This window comes from Lutra lutra, chromosome 13 (genome assembly GCF_902655055.1).
Source record: "Lutra lutra chromosome 13, mLutLut1.2, whole genome shotgun sequence".
Lineage (NCBI taxonomy): Eukaryota > Metazoa > Chordata > Mammalia > Carnivora > Mustelidae > Lutra > Lutra lutra.
The window spans coordinates 77,998,208-78,019,834 of record NC_062290.1 but is presented as its reverse complement, the minus strand read 5'-3'; the positions used below and the strand labels follow the sequence as shown (position 1 = coordinate 78,019,834).

The 21,627-nt window shown below is 46.0% G+C and overlaps 1 protein-coding gene across 1 annotated transcript in view; it reads right to left on the bottom strand.

Annotated features, from left to right (window-relative positions):
• Positions 1-1,228: 1,228 nt before the first annotated feature.
• PAPPA (pappalysin 1) overlaps positions 1,229-21,627 on the bottom strand; it is a 238,813-nt gene continuing 218,414 nt past the window's right edge. Inside the window, 2 exon segments of the mRNA XM_047700582.1 lie at positions 1,229-6,568; positions 19,248-19,346. Coding sequence (XP_047556538.1) covers positions 6,461-6,568; positions 19,248-19,346 — 207 coding nt within the window. The 3' untranslated portion in view covers positions 1,229-6,460.

The following is a 21,627-nucleotide window of genomic DNA, read 5'->3' as shown; positions in this document are numbered from 1 at the left end:
AATACATATTTTGACCGGCCAACAGGTCAGTGTTTGGGGAGTTCTTTACTCCATGGCCATGCATGCATGAGTCTGACTGCTTTGATGCATGTTGGTTTTATTTTCTTAAAAAAATAAAGAGATCTAAAAAACAAATTGTGTATTACAAATAGTTGTCATGAGCAACCCCCATCTCATCATCATCATAACAAGAGTTAATATACTCTGTCTGCTGTAGTTCTAAAAACATTACATATTTATTTCATTTAATTCTATCATCAACAACAGCATGAGATGGGTCTTTTTATTATTTCCACTTTACAGATGGGAAAACTAGATCTTAAAGCAATTGAATAACTTTCCAAAGATCATATAGCTACTAAATGGTGATAAGATGAAAAACGAGATCTAGCAGGCAGATCAAAAACAACAAAACTTCTACTTGAGCTGCGGGTTCATTGGATGGACTGGATGACTAAGAGTTCAATTATCAAGGAAAAAAAAATGAAAGTAAAGAATATGTTGGAAGTACACTGTTGAAGACATCATCCAAAAAGCTAGATAAAGCTGGTAGTGATATTTGTTTCAGTTTCCTGAAGATAGAACTTTTTTTAACATGTGAGAATATTTTGCAGTTTTTGCATATGCAAAGATAGATGTTTTTCAGGAGTTATTTGTGTAGAAGATTGGGTATATATTGAATTCAACCTCACTCTAACATTGATCTCATTCGAGGCCCGGGGATTCTCTCTGTATGAGTGTGTCCATAGGAAAGTCAATTTCCCCAACAGAAACCACACTGCTACATATTGAAGCATACAAGCTATTATATATTTTCATAATATAGAATTTTAAGGTATAGTAATCAACAGTGGCAAAATATTTGTCTTTGACATCATTTTTTTTTTTTTTTTTGTGAGATCCAACCTGTAATTGAGACCAGAGAAAACAGTATGGAAAAACAAATCCACAAGAACAGGATAAAAATATCACGAACAGCAAAATATGTCTGAGTATTTAAAACCGTATAGAAAAAATAAATTAGATGAACAATTGTGTAAATATAAATTAAAAAAGATGACATTCTTAATAAATAAAGTTTACTATTTACAATTTTATATATTGCTGAAAGACTTAACTTAGATCCATAAAAACACATAAACAGGAAAAAAAAATAAAACCCAAAATAGGAGCAGCAAATTTATGCGCGTGAGGTACAGAAAAAGGATTGGAATTGTGTTTTGTTTTAGGTGTTTAGGTTTTTTTCTTTTTTTTTTTTGTAATAGTAGTAGGCCAGTAGAATTCTCATGAGAACAGATTTTAAGCACTTCAATAGAGAGTCATTTTTTTTGGTTGTTTCCAGAAGGTGCCAAACAGATTTCAACATCATAATAATTAGAAATACCCATAATAATTATAACAATAATAAAAAGGCATAATATGATACATAAATATGGAAGAGCAGTTTGTAATATGAATACATTTTCTCTAGACGAGATCACAGTTTTATTTTGTAAATATTACATTTAAGTATATATATACACACATATATGTACAACTATATATACATGTGCATATATATGTAAATTTATATTTATATATAATATCTTTATATAGATAGATATCTGCGGACAGGTTATTGATTATAGAGACCCAAGAAAGCAACTCAAGAATTGTTCAAAATTCTCCTCACTGACTGCTGGTGTATTGGTTTAAGAAGCCCCGAGTTGTTTGCACTCAGAATGCCATATCTTCTTTTAATGGAACACTTGATGTGGAATTTTAAGTCTGAGAAGGAGGAGGGGTTTTAGTGACTCCCTTCCTCTGTGAGGTTGGAAATGGCCCATAAGTCTTGAATAGACTACACAGTAAACTGACTTTTACACTGGAAGATGTAATTGGCTTTTAAGCAAATTCAGGAACTGGTAAAGGCCAGAATAGGGGGGAGAAAATCCAATTTGCCTATGAGTGAAATATTCCCAAACACAAGCCTCTCTCTTAAGGTGGATTATAAAATCCAGGCATTCCAGCTTTATTCCTTGAAATAGCAAATGAGCACTCCGTGTCTTTCGTAAATGGCCACTGGGCCCATGCATTCCTGAAAAGTAACCCACGGACTTTGTGTCTCTCACAGATTGCCACAGCCCCTTTAGAACTTCAGGGCCTCACCATCCCCCGCCATCCCACTGTGAGGTAGGTAAGTAATATCATCCCCATTTTGCAGCTGGAGAAACTGAGGCAAATGGAGATGCTCTTTGTTGACTTGTTCAAGATCACTAGCCAACTGCAGCCTGGCATCAAGAATTCCAGGTTCTTTCCCTAGAGACCTAACTCCTCTCTTGGCTGTCTTTACAATTCTTTGAAAGCTCAAACGATCGGTAGGAATTTGGCAAAACTTGAATAAGTTAAAAGAATAGGCTTTTATTCCTTGGTTCTTTAGTTTTTATGGTTGCTGTTTTGCTTGGTTTGTTTTTGTGTCGTTTCTCAAAAACCAGGGGGATTACCTGTCTGGTCATGTAGCAGCTTTTTAGGAAAGTGGACCGTGCAGTGTGATTCTAAGTGCAGTCTTTAGAAAGCCCAGTGCCCTACTGGTAAATACAAACATTTTATAACGTGAAAAGCACAACACACTATGTCCCCTTCATATCAGGTAAAACTGATTTCAAGCCCTCCCCACGCCCGACTACCACGGATTGCCACCAAACATATAGACAAAACGCTCCCCAAACCACAACTACGTATCAAGGGAGAGGATGCCTTATTTCCTGGACTCTACCACAATGTACAGAAAATACCAGCATTATAAAATCCTGCTTTATCTCTTCTGCTAGGGAAATTTTGGTGCTGTGTCTACCTACTCAGCCTGTAGAATAAAGAGTTCCCTTTAGGAAGCACAAAAATATATATATTTTTTAATTCTTATTTTAAATCATGCATTTCTATTTCCTTTTCATCTCTTTGTCTTCTATCAATCTCTATCTGTACAGCTTTGTTACCATTAATTTCTCCTTTTTATGTTCCCACTTGAAGTAGTTCCAGAAAACAAACAAACAAACAACAAACACACACACACACAAAACACAGAAACCCCTAAAATGGTTAACTTAGATTTATGGTTTTCTTTCTTCCTTTCCTCCTTCCTGTCTTTTTCTTTCTTTCTTTCTTTCTTTTTCTTTTTAAAACACAGGTAAGACCTATCACAAATTGACAGTTACAACCAAGTTAAACTGAACCTGGAAGGGAGGTAGCTGAAATCTGTCTCAAAGAATTATTTTCAACAAATAGCATTTAAGCATGGGCCAAGGTGGGAAAAAGACCAAGAGAACTGTCTAGGCAGTAACTCAACATGCTGAAGGCAGGAATAGCAGCTGATACCCTCCGTCTTCACAGCCCTGCTCTTTATGACCATCCATCACTCCTTTTCTTAACACCCTAATTCAGCCATCAAAATGGACTTCCCAGGGACTGCCTTCCCTTAAGAGGTGGTTGGCACAGAATATGGGGGTAGTACAAGTCCTCTGGGCATGCAGTTAGGGTTGTGGCTTGGAAAGGCTCCCCAAAACAGGGTTTGGAGAACCGTCTTCCTCCTCTTTTCTTTCTTGCTGCCAACAGGCTAATACTTCTGCAGACCCAGAACCCTCATCTGCTTTAGGGCCCCTGAGCTGCTGATAGACAACAGGTCAACCTGCCTCCTTGTGAGTACTCCATGATCCTAAACAGGAGATAATTGAAGTGATAAGACAATGAATTTATTCCCAGAATGAAAAGGAAGCCAGAAATCAGTGCATTGCATGAATAGAACGAAGTCTCTTTCACTAAGTTTTGAGAAGGGCCTTCCCTGTGGGCATGAGGCTGGCCATTCATCAAGTAGCCTGTCTTGACTAATATCCCTTGGCAAATATGAATTTATGAGTAACAGGTTTGAATGATGGTCAGGAGGAGACTGGGTGGCTCCTTACTTGACTCAGTCCGTGAGTCGGAAGATGGAAGTCAGCCTCTAGGAAGCTTTGCTCAGCTGGAGAGTGTGGGAACAGACCGTGTGAGGGAGAAGGAAGAAGAAGGATGAGGGTCAGGTCAATTGAAGGGAAGATGGTGAGGTTTTTCTGTGGTTCCTGCAACCTTATTATCAGCGATGGCATCTTTGGGTCTCCAAGGGGTTTTGCGCTACTTATTCTTGTGATAGAGCAACTGGGAGGGCCCACACAGTTACCTTTCTCAGTTCGTGTCTTGTCAGCTAACCACACACGTTGGTAACTCAGCTAGGGCAAGAGAGGGGCATTACTAGTTGGCAAGATTTCTAAGGTACTGGAAGGAGTACAAAATGGAATCAGTTCTTCCAATTTTTATGATTATTTTGCTAAGATTGGCCCTCGCAACTACAAGAAAATGCTTTGGATATACATGAGATATGAGTGTGTAAAAGAAACATAAAGGATTTGAGCCTGTCCTTAGCCATGGTGGCAGCCTCTCCATTCTGGAACCCAGTCTCAGGGTTTGGAATAAGGTACGAGCCATGCAAATCTAAGCCCTACATCCTAATCTGTGGGCACCTGTGCGAAAAGCACCTTGGTATGTTGGCTTCTCAAGTGTTCTTGGTCAGCAGCTGTTGGGAGTATTGTAAGAAGGTTCCTGAAATTATTTTTGGTCCCCATAGGGAAAAGGACTATAACTGAGGAACAGCATCTGCCTCATGTACAGGAATGAGGAGGGTCAGCACGTACGCCTGGGGTTTCCCAGTCCTATGCTAGACTTTGTTTTTGTTGATTGTTTTCACGAGATTTGAGATGACTTGATTTACAGCAGTCTTTGTGTGATACCCTCCCATTGCCTCACTGTCTCAGTTCCAGGTCTCAGAGATTATGTCCAGCTTGACCATTCTTGCTACCTCATTCTGTATTAATTTCTTCCCATATTAATTTGAAAGGAGTGGACAGTAACTGGTGGAACAGGCAAAGAGGACCCCAGTGAGGTAGGGACTTCCATGTGTACTGGACTACCTTCCTCTCAACTTTCAGAGGCTAAACATGGGAAGGAGGGACGGATTCACCAACCACAGGTCTGGATGGGTGTCCTGGTAGCTGGAAGATGATGACCATATTGGGTTGGTGGGGACTGAGTCTGTGAACTCTTGGGCTTTCCTCTGACAGCCCTTGAGAACACAGTTTAGATAGATTCTACCCAAGATGATTCTCTGTTCTAGAACTATAGCTTCTCAGGGCCACAGTGAGGTCCTCAGCACCAAAGCCTGATCTAACCCGGAGGGCCAGGGAAGCTTGGATAAAAATAATAACTCAAGAGTCTGCACTATCCCAGCAGTCTCTGGGTGGCCCCAACATCATAGACATTTAACACTGGTCCACTTGGATTATAAAATCTAACACTGGCTCAGACATTCTGGACTCTCAGTGAGGGTTTCAGCATCTCCAGTCCCTCTACTCCCTTTCAGGATGAGAAGCCCACCCATGGAGGATTTAACTTCTCACCATGTGGGCCAATGAGGATTTATCTCTTGCAGAAGGGCTAAGAAGTGAGGAGCTGTGGGAAAATACGGGTCACTTTTAAGGCAGACTGTTTGGTTGTGTGGGGTTTTTCCTAACCTGGTCCTACCATCTTGGGGGTATTCAATGTATAGGATAGAGCAGCAGGAAAAGTAGCAGCGAATGTGGTCCCAAGGCAAGACTGGGGGAATGGGTAGGTTCTGGAGGGGTATTATGGCCTCAAGCAGGGGGCTGTTATAATACCTTGACACTGCAACCCTATGCCATTTCCAGCTTGGCTTCAAACCCTGGAGTTGGGGTAAAATCCCCCATGGCAGCAGAATTGGGGGGCTTTTCCTACCTTGGATTCTTTACCTCGTCCTGGGTTCTACTTCCCTAGAAGGTAGGTGGTCAGAGACCATTTTACTTCTAATCCCAAAGGACTGCACTGTTGTGCATGCTCTACATGTTCCAAGCCTCCGAGTGCAAGCTATCTTGACATCTCAACACTTGGCCTTGGCAGTTTCTGCAACTCTCCTTCTCCCAAGGACAGTATTGGCTAGAAGCTTGGGAAAGGAAAGACTGAGTATGTTCCAGTCTCTCTCTGCTCAGTCTCCCAAACTGCCCTCACGCAGATGTTTGTTTGGGTGCGGATGCATGCGTGTGTACTAACCACATATGTGCACACTCCTAAATATAGAACATGTTTCTTGCTGTGGTTGTGTGACAAATGATGAGAATTGTAGGCTCTGGGACTGCACACTTGTATATGCAATCCTTCTAAGACTTTGGGATGGGATTCCATTTCATCATCCAACATGGCGAGACTTGGTTCATGTGCCCCTACTATGAGTCCTTCCTGGGTGAAATTAAAGGCAGACCGGTTGGGTGCTAAGGATCCCTGGTGTGGGGAGGCCATTCCGTTGAGCAGCTGACTGTGAAATCAATACCAAAGGGATGCGGGTCCTGGCGCTGGGAATTCTTTGTCAACTCCTTGTCCTTCCTTAGCCATGGCTGTACCCCCGGAGGTCTTTCCGGCTGTGTTCTTGGGCCCGGGGGTCCCGACAAGCACAGTCACCTTGTAGGTCACAGGACATAGGGAAGGGGGTGACCTGCAGAGACAAAGAAAAAAGAGGTGAGCCAGAGGGTGGGGTCTGATATAGTAATTTTCAGAGAAGCAGTGCAGAGCAGGACAGTGACTGGACTAGGGGGTGGGGGTGGGCAGCAGATTGAAGTTCAAGTCCTACCTCTGCTTCTGGCTAGCCCTGTCATAACTTTTATCAAAATCATTAGAACAGCAACTTTCATTTTCAAGGGCATTTATGATGGGTCAGTCAACTCTCTAAGATAGGTACTAAAATAATCACCTTTTACAGACAGGGAAACTGAGGCTCTCTGAAAGGGGCAGGTAGTTGCCCAAAGTAATAAGTGACAGACATGGTATTTAGTATAGACAACTTACTCCTGAGCCCCAGGTTCCCAGCTGTAGGACCGGTATCTATCAGCCCTACCTAGCCCTGGGAACTCTAAGGGCTGAAGGAACTCATGGGTGAAGAATTGTAATGAGCTGTGCCAGAGCTGGTTGGTGAGATCGGCACAACGGAATACTTAACTTCCAGGGCCGTTGGGGTGGTCAAGTGAAAGAAGGTATATGAAAGTGTCTTTTAGGAAAGACAGGTGCTGGGATTTTTGATTTGGGGAGGCAAGGGTGAAAACAACAAGAGCAGGTCCCAGCAAGCTCAGACTGCTTTCCAGGAGCCTGAGCTCTGGGTGGGGGACAATTCACCTAGAGATTTTGCCTATGGTTTGGTTTGAAGCCTCTCAGGAGCAGATTTTGAGTAAGAAAGAGTGAGAGGTGTGCAACGTGGTTTGCTATCCACATATGTTATGAAAGCTGGGGAAAAATTGAAAACACACACACACACATACACTTTTTTCAGTGGGGAAGGGCACCTGGGTGGCTCAGTCAGTTGAGCATCTGAATCTTGATTCCCGCTAAGGTCATGATCTCAGGGTCTTGGGGGCCCAGCCCCACGTAGGGCTCTGTGCTGGGCATGGAGTCTGTTTGAGCTTCTCCTCTGCCCCTCCCCCCTCCTCAAGTGCACACTCTCTCTCGCTCTCTCTCTCCAAAGGGGGGGAGAAAAAAAACAGTGGGGGAAGAAGCCTGAATTTTGGTCCCCATCCATCCCTTCACATGCTCTGTGACCTTGAGCTGGCTTTCCTTTCTAGAAACTGAAAGAACAAATGTCTTCTCCACACAGCCGATGGATGACCTTTCCAAAGAGCACACTGCAGTCCCTGCTTGAGCCCCAGCCTGAGCTAACGCAAGCGGATTTCAGATTTCACCTCATTGCATCATGATATTTGCATATAACTTTTCCCAGAGGGTCCCCCATCTGCGCAGATGGGTTTAATGACCTCATTCGCCTCCTGCCTAGGCAGGGTCTCCAAGTGCTCACACCGTCCCTGAGAACATCTTTGGTCTCCTAGCTTGTGGACTCATTCTCTGTATCGAACTCTTCTCTCTGCTTCTTGGCCTGTCTGCCTTCCCTCCCTCCTTTTTGTCCTCCCCTCCCTCCCTCCCTCTCTCTCTGTCCTGCAATTTTGCAATAATTGGAAAGGGGAAGATTAAAGTATAAGCCCCAGCTCTCTCACTACTCCTGTGACCTTGAGCATGCAAGGATTTCCCCAAGCCTCACTTAATTCATTTGTTAAATGGGAATAATGAATGCAAACACCTCTTGAGGTTGTGATCGAGGATAAGGGAACAGACGAAAACCATGTAGCTCCCAGTTCTTGGCATAGGCTCCTCACTTAGATCAATCAAACGACAGATTTCTCCTCCTCTCTCCCTCAGTGAGGCAGGAACCACATCAGTCTTGTTCTTTCTCAGGGCCTGAGTCATCAAATGAATGAACGAATCATTTCTCCATCTCTTACTGACCCTTTCACTATACGCATGACGAGCACAACTCTGTTCCTCAAGTTAAAGTCGTACAGCGTTCACAAGAACAGGAAGCATTCTTACAGATGCTCCTTCTATGCCGTGCCTGTCCTTCTGCTTAGGACTACTTGCTGTCCCCTGCTCAGGACATTTACTTCCCAGTCATCATGTCTTGGTGGAGGCCATGCCTTCCAATCTAAAGTATGTTCCACAACCTCAGTATCTCTAGGAGAAGCAGAGAATTTTAGAATTGGAAGAGACAGAGAAGGAAATCCCCTGGTCCAAGTGGGGACACCGATGGCAGAGCCAAGTCTAAATCCAGTAACTGAGTTCAAGTGGGGAGGGTACCATCATGGGAACCAGGAGGCCTGGATAGGGATCCTTGCTTGACTCGAAGTCACTGAACAGTTTTGGGAAAATCCCTCCACTGTCCTGATCCTTCGCATCTACATCTATAAAAGGGCAACTAAAAAAACAAAAACAAAAACTATTTCGTATGGTTGTGAAGATCAAACAAGAATACACATCCAGAAGCCCTAGGAGATGCCTGACACTGAATACATATGTGCTGAATCAGCTCTCATTTCGCCATCTGAGGACACCTCTGCTTCCTGTTGTCCCTCTCTCCCACCTCCCTGACTTCAGCAGCTTCTTTGTCCTCAACTCAACCCATCGCTGTATCTGTTCTCTTCTCCTGCCCTTGCCCACATTCTAGCATTAGAATGATCCAGTCACCTCCTACGTCCTGTGCACAATGCTCTCCATCTCCGTGACCCCTCAGAAATGGTTTCACTCTGATTTAGTGCTCATGCTTTCTGCTCTGCCTCACATAGGCAAAAACTGATCTCTCAGAATAAGACCCAAAGTCCTTACCACGAAATCAAGGCCCACTTCTCAGAACTCTCCTGGTCCCTTCTCCCTCTCACTCTCTGTGGCTTATTTACTTCTTGGTTCCTCAAATACTCCAAGTGTTTTCCTACCTTTTTTGCGGGGTTGGGGGGGGATAATCAAAACTTTATTGAAAAACTGACACCAAGGTAAGAGATCACTCTTGTATACCTTACAAAAGCATAATTACATTATGTTGGTATTTTAACTGGAATTACTGAACTGACAAAGCTTTCTGTGATAGAACACACATTCAGGACGTTGTGTAGATCATTAATGTTGCTTCGTCTTCTGTGAGTCTGGCCTTTCCTCTGTCAGCTGGCCGAACACTGTTGACCAACCCACACAAAGAACCACCATCTGGCAAGTGTCCAGCCATTTCCATTCCTCTGCCCTCACGGCTCCTTCCTGGCCAGCTCATCTTCCACGCTTCACGTCTCATCTCAGATGTCACCTCCCCCCACACTGATATGACCAAAGATGGCACCGTCACCTACGTGCCACCTCAGAGCATCCCATGGAAGCCCTTCTTGTCCTAAAATGCTCTGTACTTGTATGCCAGCTCCACTGGGGGCAAGGGGCCTATCTGTTACTGACCCAGGACTTTATATGTCACATAACAGGCGCTCGGTGGAGCCATGAATGGAGGAACAAATGAACGCATGCCTACATACCCAGAACACAAGGAAGGGAGCCTCAGCTCTTACTCTTGCTTACTGTGTGACTGTGCATAGGTTACTTCCTTTCTCTGGGCTTCAGTTTCCCTACCTGTACACTAAGATTTAATTTTAATGGTCTCGATCTTCCCACTGTCCAAAAATCCTTCTCAGCCTGAGCAAAAAAAAAAAAAAAAGCAGAAGACCAAAGGGTTGGCCAGAAAGGATACAGGACTTGAGACTTTCTCTCACAAACCCTGTCTTGCACGTTCCCCTTTCTGCCATCCCCAGTTACTTCAGCTTCTCCAAAGTTATCAGTAGGGAAGGCCACACCACCAGTTGGCTTCTCTGGCCAGTCTGGCCATCCTGGCCAAGTGTGCGTGGTATGACCATTCTCTTCCCTCCCTCAGTTAACCCAGGCAGTTTCAACATTTTCCCTAAGAAACATGTCTGGAACCCCAAGTCAGAATATAACAGAGTCTGGAAGGCCCGGTCTCGGGAGGTGGGTCTGTAGCCTCCTTATCCTCCCCGGCTTCTTGTACGTGCAGCTGCCTCTCCTGAGCCCTTGCTAGGAGTTGACTGGGCAGACAAGCCTGGGTTCTGGCGTGGGCTCCACACAGGTACTGCTTGGCTTTTGGCAAGTCCTTGGCCCTCTGGGGACTCTGTCTCCCCACCTGGAAGGCAAGGGTCCTCAGAAAAACCTCACTGCATTCTGGTGAGGAGCCAATGCAATAATGTCTCCAAACAGCTCACAGAGATCCTCGTGCAGAGGAGATGGACAGCGTCTTGTTCTATCCGCCTGCTGGCCTCTTGAGTCTTAGCAAACTGCCTGTTCAGAGCCTGGCCTAGGGTATCCTCTTGTCACAAGCTTCCTCCCTGATCAAGGGCCTACGAGTGGGAGCAGAAGGATAGAGACTAGCAGCTCTAGCCACTTCCCAGGTGTTCCTTAGTTTGGCCTGGAAGAGGCAGGTGCACACCCGTGAACACCACTTTAAAACACACACACACACACACACGCACTTCCTGAGGGCCTTCCACGTGCCAGGTAATTCCTACCTGCTGGCTAGTCCGCTGTGCACAACCCCATGAGGCTACCGTTGTTAGCGACCCATCTTACAGATGAAAAAATTGAGGATTCAGAATGTTTAGAACAAATGAACTTGCCCCAGGCCTCATTACCCATCAGTAACTAGCTGACGTAGGATTCTAAAGTCCACTCCAAACACTGAGAGCTTTTCAGCCAGCGAGAGTAAGAAGGCTCCTCCTTCACAACCTGGCTGGGCTGACTGCTGCTTTGTCTTTTTACAGCCAATAGCCTTTTATCCCTTTATTATGTGCCTGGCTGAGTTAACCCAGTGTGCATTATCTCACTCACTCTTCCCGGCAGCCCTAATAAGTAGCTATGCTTGCTAGCCCCGTTTTTCCATTTTTAGAGGAAGGTAAGAGGCACAGAGGTAAGTTACTCGGCTGGCAGGTGGCCCGTGATCTGAATCCTTGTTTGTAACCACTCCTTGGTGCTGACATCCTGGGAGTCAGGGTCTCCTTTTGACAGAGGAAGAAATTGAGGCCCAGAAAAAAGGGCCACATCCTGGTAAAGTCAGCTCTGAGCCCAATTCCCAGATTCCCTGATTCCCCAAGCAGCTTCCCACTGTCTCCCCCAGATGGCCTCCCAAGGAAACCTACCACCCACAGAACAAACGCTGTGGTGGCCGGTTTACATCTGGGATTCCCAGCACCATGTGGCTAGGCTATCCCATAAATGGCTTGGCCACCCACTCTAGGATTCTGTCAATAAGCCCAGGTCAATGACTAAAGGCCAGGATTCTCTCCTTTTTTTCCCTCTGTGCTGGAGATGGTGCTCAGGCACAGGGGTTTCTCCTCTGGGTGAGTTGCCCAGGATAATACCTCCATCTGTGGTGGGTGTGTGTGTGTGTGTGTGTGTGTGTGTGAGCAGCTCAGGAATGCAGCCCAGGCAAATGCACCACAAGGCCCTGGCTGCAGGTCCTCTGATGCTGGGAGGCAGGCAGGGGCGGGATTCTGACTCAGACTCAACAGGGAGGTCACAAGCAGAGTATGTGCACTGTGGGGAGCAAGATGTATCCTATGCCAAATGTCAGAAAGCCTGACTGTCCGTCCACCCACTGTGGGAGCTTGGGCAAGTCATTCCACCACTCTGAGTCCCAGGGACTTCATCATGTTAATGGAAATGTTTAATGAGATCGAGTAGACCAAGGTGTGATGTCAAGTACAAGGACTCTTTGTGAGCTCCTTGGAGATAGGATAGATACCAGCCTGGCACAGGGCATGGAGGAGTCCATGAGTGCAGAGTCTTGTTTAAATGTGGATCAGGGGAGGACAAGGTGGAGAAAAAGGAATGAGATTTGGGTTTGATTCCTTTCCCTATTACTGACTTAGTGTGTGCTCTTAGGCAAGTTACTTTCCTTTGGGGGGCTTCAGTCTCTCTATTTGCAAAATGAAGGTAGTAATAGTCCTGCCCATTGGAAATATTTCAGATAAAGTATAAAATTCAAATACAGCATATAATATATGCTCAGTAAAGGGTGGTGATGGTGGTCATGATGATGTTGACAATAGTTGTGAGGAAGATAACTCTGGGTCAAATGAAAACGAGTGTCTAATTCAGCCACATGAAAAGGTCAAAGCTCCACCTCAAATAGGGAAAATCACAACACTCCAGAAGCCAGTGACTTTTTGGGACAAGGAAGAATTAGTGCAGTCTGTTTAGTCATCTTCCTGTTGTCTTTTACTAATCTTCCAAGGTAAATATGTCCAGCCCCTCTTCCACGAAGCCTTCTAGGATCCTCTAGACTAGTTCAGTGCTTAGAATCATTGAACACTCCTATGCTCTGTGGATAAGGCTCTGATTCCCTGGCTTGTTTTAAAAAACCTGCTCAAGACTCATTTTCTTACCTCTTACTACTTACATCACTTTTCATTCTGTGCTTTAGCCACAGTCAGGGAATTGTGGTTTCCTTAATATGCTTCCTTATGTTGGGGCCTTTGCACAGATTGTGCCCTCTGCCAGAAACACTCTTTTCTCTCGCATCCTAATCTCTGGCCCTCCAGCCCCCCTACCCTTTTACCTAGCTAAGACTTACTATGCTTTTCATGTCTCACACCTTGGGTGTTTCCTTCTGCAGGAAGCTTTGTTGACTGTCCTCACTGGCTCTATCTCTGTTAGCACTTAATATACTGTAAACATGTGGCCACTAGTTCCCAAGACATGAACTCAGCATGGCTGAGACCAGGTCCATTTTGCTTGTGGCCTAGAACAGTGTCTGTCACATAGCAAGTGCTCAACAGTGGGGTACTTCGGAACTAGGGATACGTTATTGAACAAACAGATGCACATTCTTGACCTCACAAAATTTCCATTTGGTCAGCAAGGAGGTAGGGATTATGAGATAATAAATACATTTTTATAGTATAAGCCAAGGTGATCAGGGTTATAAAAGGAAGAAAAGTGGAATCCAAAACAAATGCGTGCTTGAGTGCCAGGGAAAATGTAAGGTGGGTGGTCAGGATGGAGTTCATTGAGAACTTGACACTTGGGCAAAGACTTGGAAGAGGTGAGGGAATGAGTCATGTGGATGAATGGAGAAGAATGTTCTTGGCTAAGGGAGGAGCCAGTGACAAAGTCTGTAAGATAGGAGGACACCTGGCCGGATCACTGGAGTTAAGTGAGGGAAGGTCCTGATAGGAGGGGGTAAGGTCAGAGAAGTGTTGGGAGGAGGCAGAACACACATGGCCTTAGAGACCATAGGGAGGCCTGGTTTTTAGTCTGAGTGAGATGGGGAGACACTTAAAGGGCTTTGCGCAAAGGTGTGATACCACAAGACTTGCTTTAGGAGGACCATTCTGGTTGCTAATTTAAGGTCTAAGAGGCACCGATGGACATCATCAGCTCTGCAGCCTAATACACAACCCTTTAGTTTGGACCAGCCAGCAGCGTGGAAGGCTGCCGTTAACCTAACGATTGTTAGAATGACTAGACTCCTTAGACCAGTGGGCTATGTTGGGGGTATAATGTCCTTTCCCATAAACCCCATTTTCACTTAGATTTAGCAAATAAATATTACAACCCTACACTTAATGTCATCAGTTAGGCATGCCATCTTGTGCTGAGACATTTCTGGGATTAATTTCTCCCTAATCTTTACTGGTCCCTGACCCCAAATAGCCTTCAGGTTCTCACCAATGCCACGCGGAGAATCCTTAGACATGAATATCATCCAAATGTCAACAGATAAAACCAAAGGTAAGCCGGGCCTGCCCAGGGTCACAGAACTAAGTCACAGAGCTGGGACTACACCCCAACTTCCCAGACATCGTCCAGAATCAGTCTCTTAGCAGCTGTCTAAAACACGACCAAAAGTAGTGTTCCAGGCCACCCCGCCTTACAAAACCTTGCTATGTTGAATGGATTAAGGCTGTTTCCCCTTCTTCCCTTAAAGCTCCAACACATGCTTCCTTAGGATGATTCCAGTTATGAATGAATTTTTTCATTGTTGTTATGAGGGTAAATTATTGAAGCAAACATTCTGGAAATCTGCTCTGTATTCGAGACTCCTCAAGGCTCCAACAGGAAAATAATAAACTGACATGCTGAGAAGCTGGGTCCTGCCCCTTCCTGTTTGCCTCGCACTGCAGACAGGTGTCTGGATGGGAAAATGGTCACCCCTGTCAGACGGAGTTTCCTGCACTGTCTTGCTCTTGTCTGCCAGCCGGGCCCAGGTCACCCCACAAGGCAGATGTGGGGAACAGCTGGTGTCTGGACAAACAAGGAAGGAAGGATGAAGGGAGCAGACAGACATCATTCTGGGCCAAGTGACCAGGAGGCCCGAGTCCCGGAGACTGGGAAGAGGTTAAGTTAGAGAGTTGGCTAGAAGGACGTTTGGGAGAAGCTGCTGTGTGCTTGCCCCTTAGCCTTGAGTTCACACCCGGGACTCCTGTCCAGGCGAACGAGGAAGGGAGAAGTCCACCCACCAGGGGAAGGGCAAAATGCCTGGGCAAGATGCAAGTTCGATGTTTACGTCGAGCCGTAAACAACTAGATGTTTACAACAGGGGTTAGAAGTGACTGCCTCGTGGCTTAGGCTCACGAGGTTCCCCTCTCAGCTCTACCACTTGCTGGCCGTAGGACCTCAGCCCTTCTCAGCCTCAGCGGCCTTGAATATAAAATGAGGACAACAAGACACCACCTACAATAGGGCGACTGTGTGATGAAAAGAGATGACACATGCAAAAGCAGTTACCACGATGCTTGGCGCACCGCGAGCCCTCCATAAACAGGAGTGATCGTCGTTCGGAGCCCGGAAATCCTAAATCCTACACTCAGCTCTGCCACCCCGTACAAGTGAGTTCACTTCTCTGAGCCTCCACTGAGTCTACCTTGTCGGGTTTTTCTGGGGTCTCAGAGTGAGACAATAGGCACAGAGACTCCCCACCACGGCCAGGCACGTAGTATGTGCTCCGCTAATGACATGACCGTCACTGAAGAAGGTGCATGAAGCCAATCTGCTGTCTCAGTGAGCTTCTGAGTGCCAGACCATGTGCTCGCGGGCATGGAACTCCCCACGATGGGTATCCCGGGGCCAAGAGTTCAGGCAGGAACTGACCAGCACCGGCAGTATGGAGCAGGGAATGAGAGGATAGAAGCCAGCCTCTGGCCCCTCTCCTGCCGTTAAGAGGCTTCCTGCTGGGGAAGCTGGAGACAGAAACCAGGACTTTTTTCCACTCAGAGGAAACTGCTGTCTGGGACGTCAGGGATGGCTGGCAAGGCTGGGAGCCTCAACCACTCCCCACCCTGTCTTTGCTGCTGGGAAAAGCTGCTTTCACCTTTGCCAAGGGGAGGGGTCCCCTATCCAAGGTTCCCTGGCAGTCGGGGCTCGCGGTAAATTGTCTCCAACCAGAACTGGGAGGGTTAGGCCCAGGCACACGGAGGACTCAGCCCCATGCACAAGCGTGAGCTGGGCTCTTGCATCAGGCAGGCCTGGGTTCGCGTTTGGACCTCAGCACTTGCGGCCAAGTGAACTCAAGCCTGTCCTGCGAGAGTTCTGAGCCCACACTGGCTCACCTAGACACGGGGGCTGACAGTGACCTGTTGGAGTGGCCACAGGGATTCAAGAAGCTGACGGAGGACACGTGTCTGGCAGGATGTCTGACAGCCACGGCAACTCACCGAGGGGTGTCTCTTTCCTTCTCTGTTTCTCCACCTGCTGTCTCGGTAAACCAGCTACTGCGGGAAGTGGAGTTGGGCGGGTGTAAGTGTGTTGAAGCATTCGAGAAGCGGGAGCCTATTTAGAAGTTAAATTGGGGAATTTAAACGGTAGGAAGTACGAGCTTCATCTGAGATCCCTTTCTCCTCCAGAAGTCAGACTCCCAGGAATCTCAAATCCGAAGAAAGCCTCCAACACTGTGAGTAACGAACAACTATGGCAAAGCCACATGTACCAGAAGAGAAGCCGGGAGGCCTGGTCACCCACACTTCCCACGCAGTGCTCACAGGCCTCCCCAGCCTGTCTTCAACACCACTCCTCTCCAGGAAAGCTACTCACTCTTCAGGGCTCAGTGTAAACGTCGCTTCCTCAGGGAAGCCTTCCCTGACCTTCACACCGGTCTCCGTAACCTTCCGCACCTTTCCTTTACTGCCCTTTGACAAAGGCACCTCACTGCCTAACGCCTGGCTCCCCTAACGGCCCGTGAACTTCACAGGGGCAGGTGCCAATTTGTCTGGACTTGGCTCCGGGTACACAGCTCAGTACAGTGCTGAGCCCTCACAGACGCTCAGGGATCACACATCTTACTGCATGAAGGAAGCTTGGCTCTCTGCATTCCGCAGCCTCGGCCGACAAGGAGGATCACCACTGTAAAGTGGAAGAAGGGGATCTTTTCACACCAAAAGCCAAAATTACATACATAATGTGGGTAGAAAAGGAAAGAAAGGAAAAAAAAAAAAAGACTAGGAAGCATATTCAGAACTAGCAAAGAACGAACAACTCTGGGTCCCTTCCTAAAGAGGCAGCACCTAAGGGCCGGGACATCTGAAATTGTTGCAACCGAACCCAGAAGGAGCAGAGGGTCAAAATGGCCATTTGGTGTACATAGATGTTTTTTCAAGTGACTGTAATCATTTGGAATCTGCACCTGAAGCTCAGTCTCATGACTTCATGTTCCTACCATGCGCTCTGTAGAAACAGCAATCCATTTAAGGAAGTCTCCCAATAAAAATAAATTAGTTTTTTTAATGTTTTTGTATATAAAGTTATAGTTCGTAGGAAAATTCTTTTAATCAGAGCTGCTCTTGCTCCAACGGATGGTGTCACATGACTACTGCGTCATAATTCTACCCAAACTTCTGTTTAAAACACACACTTCATTGTCCATTCACTTTCGAAAACGGACTCCAACAAATGAAACTGGCGCTATTGTCCTCTGTATTCATCTGGCACCAGGCGCCAGGAGCCTTATAAATGCTCACACCTTTTATCCTAGTCATTTCAGTTCTAAATGGCAATTGTGAAGGAACAGAGCCGGAGAAATATTTACCTGCAAAGATATTCACCAGCCTCATTATTTATCATGGTGGGAAACCGAAATAACCCACAAGTTAGAAAGAACAGCCTAAGGTGAGTGGTTCCATAAATCATGATCCACCACAACCCTCTACTAAATAATAACAGAGCAAAAACGATCGCCGGAAAGTTTATAATAATATCAGATCATTCTTCTGTATACAATATCCTGTGCCAAGGCAAAACAACAACACAGGACCCTGCACTAGAAATGCTGCGAGGTATACACAGGCACAAATACCCACACGCTTACACTTACCCACACAGTAAGATACGGCAGAAGGAAAAGCAATGGCTACTTCCGGGATGTGAGAAAAGCAATGATTCTGTTGTTCTCTCTGCTTTCTGGATTTTCCAAAAAGTAGAGTATGTGTGGTTTCATAATTGGGAGAAAGATAAAATTCATGAATAGGAAATGAATTTTATTCTACTGTATTTGAGCAGAAAGTATTGACTTTCGGTGTTTAATACATAAATCAAGGGAGAGGGCGAGCGTGCCGAAGGGTTGCCCATACAAGACCAGCTGACCCCAGGGAGCCCCCAGCAGCCCTGGTCATCAAAGATGCAGTCTGACTGTGCTCCTTAGGTCTTGCCCTGTCCATCCCCGTATTCTAAGGCCAGAACCTCTTTCCTAAGGAACTAATTCTTTTAAGGACGGTGCGACATAAAGGTACTTTGAACAAGCCAGAAACCTTGCTCTGTTTCTATCACTCACTCTGCCACCGTGGACAAATCAGTTTTCCTGTAGGGGCCTCAGTTACCCCATTAGGAAGTGAGAAGTTTGGACCCGATTATCACTAACAGCACTCCCGCCAAGACTGACTATGACCGGCCTCGGGAACACGGTTCCCCTTTCTTTAAGGAGAGAGATATTCGCTCAAAAGACTTTTTGGCTCAGATTGTAGATGAGTACAAAACCAGAAATAGCTCCCCATTAACTCATTCATCACCAGAGCACTCCTCAACCCAGGCTGCCAGTCTGACCACCTCTCCCCGGCTCTTGGCTGGGGTCCCAGCTCTTGTCAGGAAGAAAGTGGGGGGTGGTCACTCTTCCATGAGTGGTGGGTATGCGCCCTAGTCAAATTTTCCTGTTTTACTCGAGACACCTGATTCACTCCTGCTGAATTCTAATATGCAAAGGAAGAAAATCACAACCGAGACCACACCCCCTAATTTTACAAAGAGATTATAAAATAATCAAAGGCTAAGTCTTACCTTGGTAGCAATGTCCCATCTTCTCTCTGCCCCTATATTTTAGCCATACATCCGAGATGCAAGTTCTCTCTAGGATTTTACAAGCAAGTCTCTTGCCCCCAAAGCTTTTCCTGGCCACCTTCCCGCTCCTTCTCCTTCTCCCTTAAGTTTCAGTGTCAATGCTGATCCTCTGATAGAGCCTTTCTCCAGCCCCTGGCCTGGGCCCTCCCAGTGCTCTATCCTCCCCTTCTAAAAGTATTGATTATACTTATATTTGTCTGCTTCCATGTCTGGTCCTAAGCTTTGAGGGTAAGGAAACATCTGCAAAGATCAGTCCATGATATTAGCTCAACTACTGCCTCAAAGAATAAAAAAACGAAATGCATCACAGCTTGGGGGCACACGCTGACCCTGCCAGGACAATGGGCTGTGCAGGGGGCTCCAGGCTGGGAAGTGGGAGAGGCCTGCAGGCGGTGCTGCCGGCGGGGGTTGGGGTGGTGGTGGTGGTGAGTTACCTTCTTGGTCTTCACTGTAGAGGCACAGCAGTCCCCACCATCGTAGTTGCAGAAGGCTCGGTTGTTGATGGCATCACAGTAATTGTCTCCCATGAAGGGCTGCAAGGGGGGAGAGAGGCAGAAGGAAGGTGGCCCGTTAGCATCCTGGATTAGGTGGGGGATAGTCCTGTCATTGTTCAGCTATCTCTCATCCTTTTGAAAACCCTTGTAGACTGCCTACCTGGCTTCAAATGCCAACACCCCCTTGGCCAAGTTATCACTTTTGCCATTTGTAAAGACTTACCTAGCCAAATTTCCCCCAACTCAGCTGCAGCTGCGCTGGTGGACACGCTTGTAGGCTGGGGTATGCAAAGCCATGGGAGAGATCACTTACATCTCTCTAAGGTCGGGCTCAGTTTTACTTGAAGAAATGATGAGAAAATCTGAGCAGACTTCCCCTACTTTTCTCAGTAGTAGGTAATGAAAAACATAATTTATAGTACAATATAAACAACGTAATCTGCTCAAGAATTGTCAAGATCAAATGTAAGAACTCATCAGAATTTGACACAATGGTCTGTGGGCTCCCTCTTCTCTAGCACTGGAGTGGAGGTTCTTGAGGTCACATGCTTTACGTGTTTGTCATCTTCTTTGTTCTCCAAACAACATGTGAGGTAAGCACTGATATTCCCACTTTTCAGATGAAGATTCTGAGGCTCAGAGCGAGACAGGGACTGAGTCCAGATCAGCCTGGCAGGGCCAGAGCAGTGATTTAAATCTAAGTTGACGTCCTATCTTTTCTTTGCCATTCTGGTCCACACCTAGCACATACTGATGTGTTGCTTTTCTTCCCCATGTCTCTCCAACTCTGTGGTACCCCCAAAATGAGGAAAAGATGACAGAGTTAAGCCATTACTGATCTGAACCCAGAGTAATCTTATGGGAAAGTCAGGAGTGTCTGCAAACCCCCTAATACTTTTTGTCCCTATAAGCACTAAGCACACTGTTTGTTCTAATGTTTGTTTATGAACTTCCAGCTGGTAGAAGACTGTAAGCACGTGGAACACAAGGGCAATATCCAGTTCCTCTTGGTCTCCCTATCACCTAGTTTAATGCTGGTATAACTTTGGCTCTTAGTGATGTTTTTGAAATGGCATAGGGGCATATTGTATTGACATAGTGGAAAGGTAGTTGTGAGGGGGTTTAGAAAATCTGGGGTCTAGTCTAACAAACCTCAGCCAATTGGAGGGGTTCCTTGGTGATTTTGGTTAAGTGGCTTATCTTTTTTGAGCCTTGAGAGTCCCATTTGTGAAATAAAGAGACAGGATTAGTCCAATGGTGGCTCAAAGCAATAAGCATACCCCCTCACCCACCAAAAGCAATAAAGTGTGACCCTTTAATATAGAAAGCAGGGAAGGTAAGAGGTCTCTGATCAAAGTTCACATTGGGCTCCCTAATACTCGGTGACTCACTGATGGGAAAGATGTCAACAGTTGGCTAAGACCACGGCATCTCAGCGCAACTCCTGAGATCCAATGGTCTTTCTTTCCCATCCTGACTGTCATGGGGAGAACCAAGCTCACAAGGAGTCCCTCCCATGTGGCATCCCTGGCTTTTTCATCTCTGCCTCAAATTCACCCAGGCTTTGTGCTCCCAACTCACGATGCCAGATTCCATTTCATCACTATCCTATTAGGGTCTAAAAAAAAAAAATAGCAAGACAGAACCAAGAACAGGCAACAGCTGTGCTCAGGTGTCTATGTGCATATGTGCATGGCTATGAACACAAGTGTGACTCTGACAGGTACTTGCCATAACAAACACATTATTACAGCTATATCTGAGCAGTGAGGCACAAACAACAAACAAAGGATAAGGTCTTGGTTTTGCTCTGTGCCTGAGGAGATCGGCCTGTGGGACCTGTTCTTCATGATCTTTCTTCTATCATATAAAACACAGTAAGGAAGGAAACCAAATGTCCCTCAGAATGAACGGAACTGGCTTGGTAAAAGGAGTAGCTGGGAAAGACGAGGAAGAAGGGGAAAAAAAAATGAAACTTTTTTTCCCCCTGAAAAAAACCCTCCAGTCTCCTCACCAGCTACCCTTCACCCCTTTCCTGCAGCCACACCCTTGCCTCCATCCACCCCTCTACCCATCCATCCTGTACTTAACCACATTCACTGAACGCTTACTACAGATCACATGTCACACCGCAGACAAAGATAGGACAGTGAGATGGAGCTCGTACTCCTTCAGACCTCACGCTTCAGTGAGGAGACTTTAATCAAATAATCACACATCTAATTGGCCAATTTCAACTCTGATAAGAGCGACAGAGGACAGGCACCACGAGGCTGTTAAAGAGTAAGAGGACTAGACCTCATCAGGGAACTCCGCGAAG